The sequence below is a fragment of the Gordionus sp. m RMFG-2023 genome, chromosome 3, assembly GCF_954871325.1.
Source record: "Gordionus sp. m RMFG-2023 chromosome 3, tfGorSpeb1-WG-v2, whole genome shotgun sequence".
Classification (NCBI taxonomy): Eukaryota; Metazoa; Nematomorpha; class Gordioida; order Chordodea; family Parachordodidae; genus Gordionus; species Gordionus sp. m RMFG-2023.
The window spans coordinates 2,295,669-2,309,498 of NC_088777.1; the positions used below are offsets into that span (position 1 = coordinate 2,295,669).

General features: G+C 30.9%; 1 protein-coding gene across 1 annotated transcript in view; it reads right to left on the bottom strand.

Moving 5' to 3' along the window:
• Positions 1-13,237: 13,237 nt before the first annotated feature.
• Positions 13,238-13,830, bottom strand: part of LOC135925976 (1-phosphatidylinositol 4,5-bisphosphate phosphodiesterase gamma-1-like) — a 28,259-nt gene continuing 27,666 nt past the window's right edge. Inside the window, exon 28 of the mRNA XM_065461594.1 lies at positions 13,238-13,579. Within this exon, the coding sequence (XP_065317666.1) occupies positions 13,491-13,579 (89 nt within the window). The 3' untranslated portion in view covers positions 13,238-13,490. The remainder of the gene's footprint in view (positions 13,580-13,830) is intronic.

Genomic DNA, 13,830 nt, shown 5'->3' on the forward strand with positions numbered 1-13,830 from the left:
TCTCACTAACTTTGAACCTTTCGCAAATGTACAAGAATATCTTCCAGTTTAATCTGCTCTAATGGTTCTTATTCAACTGACATTACTAAAAACGCTTCTAATTTTTTTTGGTCAATATTAGCTCTCAGCTTATTTTTATAATTTTTTATTTAGTAAATGTTTTCTCGCAATTAACCTGCGTAAATGACAAAGTTAAAATGTATTCATATGCCAAAAATAAATTAGTGACACTTGTATGCACATTGCATCTTTTAAAAATTTCATACACGCATATTAAACACTTGCTACACTTATTATCACACTCTGAGTTATTATCATATTGTAATATTCCATCTTCTTCATTTGACTCCTCACTTGTACATACGATCATCGCCCGTTTCATTTAATTCTGATACCAAATCTTTGAATACACCGGCAAATGAACATAATTCGTTATGAAATTTAACACTCAATATATATTTGCTTATTGTGCCAGTTTTTCCAAGGCCTTTTTCAGAAATACCTTTACTATTTATTTCATCAAAATGTCTTGGATACAAATATTGCACATTCAAGATAAACTCTCGATTCGCAGAAAGTAGTTGCGGATAGGACGAAATAGTTCGAACCTATAAAGATCAATCGATTCTTGATGACGTTTATCTTGGCGTTTATCACTATATATACTCTTCGCTTGTCCTATTCGATTTTTTGGCAGAGCATTCTGTACCCTGATACTCTCCGGGAGCTTTAAACATTAAAATGTTTCATTTAAATTAGAAGCCATTTTATACTTTATTTTTAATCGGTGTAATAATCAATGATACAGAAGACTTAACATCCTCTATCATTTTCCATGTTGACAATTTTTTTAGTTTAAAGATATGACAATGGCCCAATTATTTCAAAAATTTCCCAAATATATTATAGCTGTACTCAGAGTTTTAAATTTACATAAATTATCAAGCTTTTGTCTCAAATGATTTATTATCTATTATAAATTGAAGTGCATTTATCGCCGGGGTGGCCTAATGGGTAAGATGTAGGCTTGGAAACACGAGCATGAACAAGGACGAAACTTTCAAGTTTTTCTTCGATGACTGATGTGTAAAGACATGTGGTATGATGAATTTCGGAGCTTAGAGATGACACCCCGGTCACCGACAGGCCTGGACAGCCGGGTGCTAAGGATACCTGTCCAATAAACAAAATGAAGGACACAAATGAAAATATGAATATGAAAGCTAGGGCGTTCCCTCCATGCGACGTGCAGGGTGTAGACCTCCATCCTGTGAAAAATAAAGTAAAGGTCAAAGCAAAGAAGACAAGACTGGCAAGTTTGAATATTGGGACGCTTAAAGGTAAGACGAGAGAATTGGCATCAATGTTGAACAGGAGAAAAGTTGATATAGCGTGCATACAAGAGACGAGAAGACTTTGATGATTGGAGATGGGTATAAATTGTACTATAATGGACTTGTTAGCAATAGGAACGGTGTCGGCATCATCCTCAGTCAAGATCTAACCTCCTCAGTTGTAGAAGTCAACAGGATCTCTGATAGACTAATGAAGATAAAACTCTGCATTGGTCAATCAATACTACACATCCTATCAGTATATGCTCCTCAAACGGGTTGCAAGGAAGAAGAGAAAGATGACTTTAGAGCTATCCTTGATGAAGCCGTAATGGAAATCCCTAAGGATGACCTAGTCATAATTGGTGGTGACTTAAATGCGCATGTGGGGAAAGCAAGAGATAGCTACAAAAGGTATCATGGTGGTTTTGGATACGGAGAAAGAAATGATGAAGGAGAGCACGTACTGAAATTTGCGCAAGCCTTCGACCTTGCCTTAACCAACACCTACTATAGGAAAAAAGATAGTCATTTAATAACATATGAAAGTGGTACTAGGAAAACACAGATAGATTACATGCTAATCTCTCGCAGAAGATTAAAAGATGTAATAGACTGCAAAGTCATCCCAGGAGAAGATATCCCAGCCCAACACAAGCTACTAATCATGGATTTACAAATCTCAAATAAATCCACTCAAAATAAGATAAAACTGGAACCATGCATCAAATGGGGCAAATTAAAAACAATGACAGATGCCTTTGCAATCAATGCAAACATTGAAACAATAAATTGCTCACAAGTCAGTGAAAAAATATGGACAGACCTTTCATCCAGATTAATAGACACTGCAAAATCGACGCTAGGCTTGACAAGAGGAGGCAACAAATCACACAAAGAACTATGGTGGTGGAATCAAGAGGTACAAACCACTATACAGGAGAAAAAAGCCCTTTATAAAATATGGCACAAATCCAAAAATGCAGATGACAAGTCAAGATACAAAAAATCCAAGAGATTAGCTACAAAGGCGGTGGCTAGGGCCAAATCTATGGCATACGATGACATGTACGAAGATCTACATACCAAAGAAGGGCAAAATAAAATATACAGATTAGCCAAACAGCGAGAAAAGAACTCTAGGGATATAAACGGAGAGGAAAAAGAAATAATGAATAGATGGAAAGAATATTTTCAGGAGCTTCTCAACTTTAATTCCCACATATTGCATCTCGACGAACACTCCCCTTGTCAAAACCTTGTACAACCTATAACAGAACAAGAAATAATCACATGCCTCAAGCATATGAAAAATATCAAAGCTAGGGGTCCAGACGATATTCCAATAGAAAGCCTTAAAGCACTAGGAGATGATGGAATACATCTCCTCACAAATCTGTACAATAAAATACTTGGAAATGAAGAGGTTCCCCAAAAATGGAGGAAGAGCTATCTAGTTCCTATCTTCAAAATAAAGGGGATCCACACAATTGTCAAAATTACAGGGGAATAAAACTAATGTCACACTGTCTAAAACTATACGAAAAAATAATAGAAAAAAGATTAAGAGATATAATCAAAATAGGAGAGACACAGTTTGGCTTTATGCCTGGAAGATCAACAACCGATGCTATCCATGCAATTAGGCAAATGAGTGAAAAATACAGGGAAAAGAACAAAAAGCTACACATGGTCTTTCTCGATCTAGAAAAGGCCTTCGATAGAATCCCAAGAAAACTTATCTGGTGGGCGCTACGCCACAAAAAAGTTCCCGAAAAATATATAAGAATAATAGAGGATATGTATATGGGACATACAACAATGGTCCGTAGCACAACAGGTACTTCAGCAGGCTTCACAATAGCCGAAGGAGTTCATCAAGGGTCGGCTCTCAGCCCACTTCTCTTCATTACAGTAATAGATGTATTAGCACAGTCTATACCTCAAACAGTCCCGTGGAATATGATATTTGCAGATGATATTGTGATACTTGCCGAATCCAAGGATGAAATGAAAGAAAGGTTAGTGAATTGGATAAATATCCTAGAAACGCACGGATTAAAAGTAAATAGAGAAAAGACGGAGTATATGGTGATAGGAGGAGATGAAACGGAGAGTATTGATATAAATGATTGGCAGATATCCGCAATTGAAAGCTGCAAATATTTGGGCTCCACTATACAAACAAACGGCACAATAGAAAAAGAGATAAAGAATAAGATTAATCAAGGGTGGTTAAAGTGGAGATCTTTATCTGGAGTGCTATTTGACAAAAGAATCCCACACAAATTAAAGGGAAAAATTTACAGTTCCATAGTACAACCAACTATTCTATATAGTTCGGAAACATGGCCAACCAAAGAATCAGACGAGAGAAGTCTACAAACTATGGAGATGAGAATGCTGAGGATGATTGCTGGGGTAACAAGAAAGGATAAGGTGCGCAGTACAAGAATACTAAATAGTTTAAAGGTAGTGCCCATTAAGACTAAGTTAATGGTAAACAGACTTAGGTATGGGCACACAATGAGAAGGCCTATGAACTACATAGGAAATAAAGTTGAAAGATTGGAAGTGATGGGCAAACGTAAAAGAGGAAGGCCAAAACTTCAATGGGGCCATAAAGTTAGAGCCAATATAAAGAAGTATAAAATAGATAAAAGAGATTGTACGAATAACATAAAGTGGAGAGAGATGTTGAAGGAGCTTACCACCAGAAAAGGTGAAAGCTAAAGAGTAAAAAAAAATAAAAAAAAAAAAATAAAAATAAATTGAAGTGCATTTATCGCGGGAGCAAGCTATCTTTACCATATATTCTCTAAGGACTTTGTCACGTGCCCACCACCTTATCTAACCTATTTTTTGCAACTTTCTCAACTTATTTTGGCCCAGATGAATTATGTTGTTTCACCCCAGCATCCATCCTTTATTCTTATTCACCGACCTGGGTTTTATTTGATTTCAAGATAAAAAGAAATATTGGCTATATTATTATCTACAATGTATAAAAATGTAATATAATGAATTAATCAAAACTTAGCTTTCTTCAGTCTACTCAAACGAAAGCGTTTTTACTTCATTTGAAAAAAAAACAAAGCGTTAATTGAAGCTACTGGTATTTTATGCATTATCTTTCTTTCTTTCTTTCTTTCTTTCTTTCTTTCTTTCTTTCTTTCTTTCTTTCTTTCTTTCTTTCTTTCTTTCTTTCTTTCTTTCTTTCTTTCTTTCTTTCTTTCTTTCTTTCTTTCTTTCTTTCTTTCTTTCTTTCTTTCTTTCTTTCTTTCTTTCTTTCTTTCTTTCTTTCTTTCTTTCTTTCTTTCTTTCTTTCTTTCTTTCTTTCTTTCTTTCTTTCTTTGAATAAATGCCCGCTTTAAATGAAAATTTGTTCCCATATAACGGTATAAAAAAATAGAAAGGTATTTGACATTTTTTTTAAAAATAATAAATTATTATATGATGTTAAGATCAAATGAGAACAAAATATGTTTTTCTTAAAAAAAAAGTTGTTTCCATATTTTGTGCTTCTCATAATAATATTTTTTCTATTTAAAAGCAACGTTTTTGAAATTGTAACCAAAATTTAATTATAAAAAATTAAAAATGAGTAAATTTAGTTTACTAATAAATCTATCATTAGAGGACCTCAATCCAGATTTTGCGTGTAAAATTATGTCTGCGCTGTTTGAAAAATATATTGTATTTTAAGCTCACAAATATATTATTAACACATTTGATAATATTTTGTAATGATTATTTCATGATAAAAAAAAATATTAATAAATGTTGGCTATAAATATATATTAGCAAGGTACTACATGTCACCCCCCGCGTGATGCGATTAGCGAAATTTAAAGGTGCGGTGGTCCTATCCAGACCTGACCCAGACCGACTGCCAGACCGATTTTTGAGACCACAGTTTGGGCCGGTCCGTTTAATTATTCTACAGTCAGTCCTTTTATTAATATTTAAGTTTGCTTTTACTATTCAATTAATCAAATTTTTATACATTTAATTTTATGTTATTATTTTTTTTCTAGAGGAGTCGTTTGCAGTTTTTATTTCCATTTTGATTTTTTTGCGATATGCCAACCATAGGTTTCTCAAAGAAGAAGCATTTTAATTGTAGTCCCAAGTAATAAAGAATTTAATTACAGGTGATTTAGAACAACGTGTCCCAGTATTGCAAATTTTTTCAAAATTTTTTTAATTTATCCGTCAATCAATAAAATTACCTAATTGTTGATTGGTAGGAGAAAAAAAATGTTTTTTTATTTAACGAGTGTTTTGTCATTGGATATGTGTTAATAGTGAAAAATTGTTTCTTGATATTTGTTTTAAGAAATTTAGGAATTGTTAGAATTTAAAGTAAAAAAAATTTAATTTTTTAAGAATTGTAGTAATTAAAAGTGAGGACTAAAAGAAACCAATGTTTGGATCAATTTTTTGAAAAGACAGTGGTTAGGTTCGGGTCTGGACCGAAAGGCCTAATAACCGCCAACTTTTTTTTTTACTAGGTCGCGATGTATAAAATACTGTTTGAAGGTTATATTTTTTAAAAAAATCAAAAAAAAAAAATTTCTAAGCTTTCAACCTGAACCAATAAAAATAAATTTAATAAAAATTAAAAATAAATTTTTTTTTTAAAAAAAATATATTTTTTAATCTTATTAAACACTTTTAAAAATAGATTTTGCACCTGAAATAGCAAAAAATACCAAAAAATACCAAAAAATTAAAAGGGAAATTTTTTTAAAATTAATCTATATATATATTAATAATGTATTTCAAGGACGCTTTTAACATTTGCGATTTAGTTTTTCTAATAAGGGGTAATATAATTCATTTTTTCAAATTTTAATCTTTTTTTTTCAAACCAAAAAATTAAAAATTAAAAATAAAATTATCCTCTAGAAAAATAGAAAATGCATGATAATTTAATCTTCACTATTCTTGTTGGGATATTGGCATTGGCATATTTTGGAATAGATGAGGCTAAAGGTAAAAAAAACGAAGTTCAATTAATTCTACTGTACTGTTAAAAAGATTATAAATCTAATTTTTTTTTAAATCAACTTTTGTTTTTTGTTTGTTTTTTTAAAGTTTTTTATAGTTAGAACTAAGAAAAATAAATGTAAAAAGATAAAAAAAAGAAAAAATTAAATGATTAAAAAATATATATATTATTTTTCTTTTAAGCTCAATGCCATGTTAAAATAAATGAAACGAATTACACGACTGGTACATTTCCTGCAGCTCGCTCCTATATGAGTAAAAACAATCAAAAATCCTTATCATTTCAATTTATTTATACAATACGAAATACATAGTGTAGAATTGATTTTAAATCGGCGATTTAGAAAAATCTTAAAATCCCATTTAACCGAAAATGCATTTCAGCATGTGTAAAGTATTTACCCTATGAATTTCAGCCAATTTTTGCCACGAACTTTAAGAACTACTTCTAATTTTATATTAATTTCTATATAGAATTTTTCATATAATATAAATTAAAAAAATTACTAAAATGTCTATGGCTGAAATTTATAAGGTAAATACTCTACACATGCCAGAATCCATTTCCGGTGCTCTCTGTAAAGGATTTAAAATCCCGAATCCCTATACGACATATTTACATTTCGTTTCTTTTTAAATTTTTCTTTCCTAAATAAATTAATTATATAGATAACGAATTTCCAATTAGGTATGTGATACGGAAGGGGAACGCTCCGTGCAAATTTCAGATCAAAATGGGGACCTTTCTCAATGGGACAAAGATAAGTATAAAAAAATAGACTTTGAATCTTCGTTAAAGGGCGGTTATAACCTAATATATCCGGCAAAAAAAAATATTTCGCCGTGATCATGTTCCTAAAAGGGAACATTTTTTTGAACCGATAAGTGGGTTATTCACACTCGCGTTCGTCCAAACTTCCATTCTTTTGCTACTATCGAAATCCTGAGGCCATGCGCGGTATTATTTTAGGCTAAATCATTGTGGTTAACCGTTTTTTAAAAGCATCGGTGGTTTAACAACAGTAGGTATACGTGTAACAATTATTTTTGATATTTTTTGGGATGCTAAAATTTAATAGGGTTTTCATGATATAAATATTAAATATTTAAGACGGAAAAAAATAGGTTCCCAAGGAAAATATGATTTAAGAATGTTTATTTTTTTTACACACTTTTGTTTACAAACTTCCGGAAAAAATAGAATATAATAGAACACGAATGAATCTTTATAATTATTCCGCCGATACTTTTTAACCCTAGATGTAGCTCTTTTTTTTTAGATTCTCAATCCTTCCCGAACTCTGATCTTGATCGTTTTCGATACAGCGTAATTTTTTTAACCCTACCATTCACATACTAAATTTTTTTATTTTACGATTTATCGCAACTTTTTATACACAATCGTTTAGCTGCTAAGAATAAACCCGGCGTAAATTTTGTTTACGACAGTGGCATTGTGTCTGGAACTACCTCAAACAATAATGTCAATATAACCGTGGAGAAGAGTCCTTTGATCGGAGGATTTCAAGAAATAATCCTGAAATTCGATGTTAAAAAGAAAACGTATACAGGTGTCACTGTAAGAGTATGATTTAATTTTCTCCTTTTCTTTCTTTCTTTTTTATTCAATTTGATTTATTCCCAGTTTGGTTTCATTTAACACGTTATTACCTTCGAATATTTTCAGATTGATACGAAAAGTATGACTGCATCTCTCAGCTATAGTACCTTCACTTAATATATTTTTAACAAAAAAAATTTATTTAAAAAAATAATGCTACTTTTCATTAAATAATTCATCAATTTGTCAAAATTTTAAAAAATTTATATCATTTGATAATTTATAAAAAACAAAAATTTCGAAATTGTAATTTTGTAATCATTTATGAAAAATTATTAAAATGAATAAAAAATATATATATATATATGTATGCCATTTTTATTTTCCTCAATTGAAAGAATCATTATAAGATATATAATTTTAATGCGTCCTTTGATAATATTTTACAAAGCCCTCAGATCCTAAAGGCCTTGTCTTAATTCAACACACAAGTTATTTGAACATTGATTGTATCAATTATCATTCATTTACAAAATATTTAGAACCGTTCATAAATTGTTTAGAATAGAAGGTGCAGCGCGAAACCCGAGCACCAGGTTAGGGTTTAATATACAAGCTTTATGGAGGTAAGTCAATATTAGTAAATGTTTAATGTCGCAGAATAAGGGGATATCGCGTTCAATATTAAATGCTTTGGCGACTAAAGTAATCTGGCCTTATCCCGCCAAAACACAGATACGAAGATAATGATAACTATATTTACTTTCCTGAGTATTGGGTTTCTTAAGAAATGTTTAACGGGAATTCCATTTGTGTAAGTTAGAATGGCTACAATTAAGGCAGTGTTCAGGGCCAGTCAAAAAATTTAATGTTTCTAAGGGTTCCAATATAAAATCTATGATTGCGGGCTAAATTCTAAGAAAAGAGAGGGCAGTCATTGTTAGGATCTTGTAAAAATCTGTATACGCATGCTCTTAAGCTAAATATTAGTAAATCAAGCGTATGATAATTTATTTGCATTATATTACGGTTTATATTAACAATTTCAAAACTTTATAAATATCTAGGGTACGAAAAATAAGAAGGATTTTACTATTCAAATTTTCTTTATTTATTCATATCATTTATATTTCCCCCTTACCTTATTAAATAAGGTATATTCTTCTCGGAACATCTGTGGTAGTGGCACATTTTTTCTTTCGACTATTCTCTAAAACAATTCCGGTATTCTCCTTACAAGGATTAATATTAGTGATTTAACGGATTCTAAATTTTTGAGCATCTCTTTCAACGATCATTATTTTTTCTTCTCTACCTCATACAACATTTTCCTGCTTTTCTACATTATTACTCGACCAGATCTACATTTCAGCCTGTATTTATTATTTTACTTACATTGCATCATTGATATCAAATTCTTGAGTATCGGCATCATTTTGTCGTGGTAAAAAATTTTTTTTTCCATATTTCCTCCTACATTTTGTCGTCAAGGGATTTGAAGATTTGATTTTAAAACTATACGATTATTAATTTTATGGCGATTTTCCAATTGTTGAACATGACTCTTATTTGTACCGATTATTAATTAATATCAAGTTGGAGAAGTAATATTGTACCAGATAAATCGTACGATATTTGTGAAACGGCAAATATTTAAGATGCAGTTTTATGGTCTATAAGGAGTTAAAGATTACGAATTCTCGGCAAATTGATAATGTGAGTTATAAAAAAAAAACGTTAGTCCCTTCCCCCCTCTAGCATTTATAAGTTATATAAAATAAAAATGACGCCCACTAACCCGTTTATCGAGCGCACAGGCTGATAAAGTCTGTATTGTAAGTGCACCAAAGTATTTTTGTTATTTAATATGCTTTTTTTTTAAAAAAAATTCTTATTTTCTTCTCCAACAGCACCTCCTCCGTACCATGGTACTTTTTATTAGGGTTTGTGGGCTGTAAATTCAAAAATTTTATACTCACAACTACATGTATCATCGAGTGTTGTAGAACGGCTAACTCTATATCTTTATCCAGATAAACATTACGCAATCCTGAAGATTTTTCTCGTATGTGACCTTGAAAGTATAAAAAAACTATTGATAGCGAAATATCGAGACTTAGGCGAATATTTTTTTGACTAAAATATTAAGTTAGCCGTTAGCCATTTAACAACATCAGTATCATCCCAAATAGCGCGTTACGGCTACCTTCTATTTTTTAGAAAAAGTAGCGGCCTTATATTAGCTAATTTTTAAAACTGCTTGGGGATATTTTTCAATATTTTCTTGGATAAAATATTGAGTTAGAGGCTTCACAACACAAAACCGGCTTTGAAAGTAATTTATGAATGTATTGGTTGTCTCCTCTCCTTGGCAAATTTAGTTTTTAACGGGTCGGTTAATGATTCTCGATAACGGTTCTCTTTGTAATTTTTAATTTATTTGTATATATGTCTATTACAAGCCATCCTTTCATAATAATAAGAATAAGAATACGACTCAAATTTCTTTATTAAAAAACACCAACAACAATATCTATACATTATCAAAAAAATTACAAATCATAAATATCTAATTATCTAAATCTTCATGTCCCAAAGGTCCATTATTAGTTCCTCGCTGACATCTTCTCGAATTAATCCAAACTCTTCATCCCAAAATGGATAACAAAAGAATCCTTTCCCCATCAACCCATCATGTGTTCATCACCTCCTCTTCTTCCCCCAAGGAAAACTTAATTCCCCTGTCAGAAAATAACTGACATTTGATGTATTATATTAAATTTATTTCTTCTTTTTTTCAACAGTTACAACAATGTCGAATTTGGAATTTTAAATCCTTTACCGAGAGTGATTTATAAAAATTTTATAGGTCGATTCAACCGAAAATGTATTCTAGCATGGGTAGAGGACCCAAACTGTAAATTTCAAACAATTTTGTCACGAGCCTTAGAAGTTACTTCTAAATTTACATTAATTTTTTATATGGATATTTCATATAAATTAGAAAATACTATAAAATGTCTACGGCTGAAATTGGCTGAAATTTATAGGGTAAATACTCTACACATGCTGGAATTTCGATTCCTGTAAAAATCAGATTTTTAAAATCCAAAAACTCGCCCTTAGTAAATTATTTAGAGAGATTCCGAAACCCCATACGGCATATATATACGGATTAAATTTTCTGGAGAACTTATATTCGTACCTCGAGATATTTATTGGTACAATTTTTTTTTTAAATTTTGGGGCCACGGAACTGGGAAATTTTCAAAATATATTTCTTACTATTATAGCCCAATATAGGGTTATTTTCTAATATAATATTTTCCAGCAGGTTCTAGAAGGTTTTTTTAATAGGGATTGGATCCTAAAATTTTATCATTTAAATTTAAATGCATTGTATTTCCGGTATTTCAATTACAAAATTAAAATTACCTAATTAAAGTGAGATGTTGTTCATTTTTTTTATAAAAAAATTTACAAATGGTATTAAATTTTGGATATGGGTGTTTAGGCGCTATTTAGGGATGATACCTTTAAATGTCAGAATAAAATAATTTTTGAATGACAGCCCACAAACTTAAAAGTAGAGTAATCATGGGCTTGGCCCGGGATCGATACCCGGGTTCGGGAATTTTTCTTTTACAAAATATTGAAAACGGTTCGGGCTTGAACCCGGGCTTGATCCAAAAATTAAGGTCCCACGAAAGTCCGCTTTAGGGAAGGTTGATTAAACGGCTTCAGTGGGGCACGATGGTCAGTTTCCTAGTGGGGCTCAAATTGATTTTGTATCGTGGAATCTGCTGTTACCTTTTCTCCTTTCCGAACTTTATAATAATGGAGTGGGTTACGATTCCGAAAATTTCTTTCGGGAAGTCCCGGTAAGAATTTTGGCGCAAGTTGCCTAACCCATTGCCTATAGTATAGCAAGGTCTGCAAAACTCAAACTGCCAATGGGTTGAAAAATTATTATTTTTCTTGTATTCGGGGTAGGTTGGAAATTCTCAGTGTTGTAAATCAAGGTTCGATCACATGTCATAATGTCGATCATTTTTTTTTTAACATCCTAATCATATCAGTTGTCACTTCAAATATTATTGCAACGCGATCGTAGAAATTTAGTAAAAATCATAAGAAATAAATCTATTTCTGAAGCAGAATGATATTCCCCAACGATTTCATCTCTCTTAAATGGTAATATTACAACATTTTATTATTTGATCAGATGGTCTTTTTTTTTATTATTGCAACTAATTTCTTTTAAAGAACTATTAAGAAGTAAATAACGTGATATCCTAATTATCCCTGTGGTCCGGGTTTAGAATAGGATCACCGTCTCCTCGACGGGGAGTGTAAAAACCACCTAAAGGGGGTTGATGTCAGGATGGGCATCAGATTTTAAAAAACACGCAAAAATTTCCTAATGATTAAATCAGAGGGAAAACTGGCCAACCTGGGTTAACCTGGAAATCGCCATTAAGCGCAGAAGAAGTTCTATTTCCTTGTTTGGGCTTCAAAAGCAAATCATTGCCAATTTTAAAGGGTATTATTCCCCGTTTTATATACCTTATAAGAGATGTTTTAAAATAGGGTAAAAAGTACCCATTAATTTTGTGACGGGATACATATAAACAATAAAAAAAATATTTTAAAAATAATTTTTAATATCTGATTTATCACGGTTTCTCTAAAAATGTTTAAAAAACTGGTTTTCTTATTGCCTAATAAAAAGGTAAACTAAATATAGGGACACAGTAAGTTGTAAGTGTTGTATAACGATTATCGCCTTCCGTATAGAAATATTTTAGAGAATAATATTTGACAAACTATTTTTTATTGAGTTATAGGTATAATTTTGATATAAAAATTGAAAAATGTGTACAAGATTGAGATTAGTGAGGTTAAAACTGAATACTTCATCCAAAAAAAATATTACACAAGCCTGAAGATTATGCTCATTAAAGTAACAAGGGTCTAGACATATATTATCGAAATTTCTAAGCTTAGGCAATATTTCTCTGGCTAAAATATTGAGTCAGCTGTTTTAAAGAATCGGCTAAAAACTAACCGTTTCACAACACTAATTGAGATGATGGTAATAATTGTTATTCATTTTTTAAAAAAAATAATTTAATAACGTATATATAAAAGGTAGTAATAAGTTAATGTTATATAAATAATTTTTTTTAATAATTCAAAATTGGAGTTACTTTGCATAATTTTAAAATTAATATATAAAAAAAATATATAAATTGTCGATAAAATAATATTATATAAATACATGATTGATGTAAACAAATTTAGAATTAAAAAAGACATGGCGACAAAATCATTTAATTCATGTCTTATAAAAAAAAAAATTTGCCATTATTACGCGAAAATATGCGAATTATTCTACGATAAAAATTCGTTTTACAAGTAGAAATATATAAACATCGGGAAAAAAAAACTATAGTTTAATTATGTAATAATAGACATAAATAAAGTTTAAAAATATAATTTTTTTTTGAATTAGTATAACTGGTTAAATGCGATTTTTAACTTTTTTGGTGAGAATTAAAAAGGCTCATCTTTCTTATCCATCATAGGTCTCCATACTTTAGATAAACTAACAACGAAGAAAGTTGCAATTCGTGGTTGTAAGCGTTCTTGAGTTTTACTGATCTGATTCCTATAAGAAAAATACAAAATATATATTTTTTGTTAGAGTCTCTTTATTCTGTATCAGAGACCTGCAGAGGGTACCATTTCACTCAACCGAGACCGGTTTTTTTTTAAAAAAAATTTCTGCCCGTCCCGGGTTTAATATTATTGGACCCGACCCGGGTTTTTCTGAATTTTTAATTTTTAAATAAAATAAAATGGTGGCCCGGTCCGTGTACCCTGGCCTGCAAGTCTATGATCTAAAATTTATAATAAACA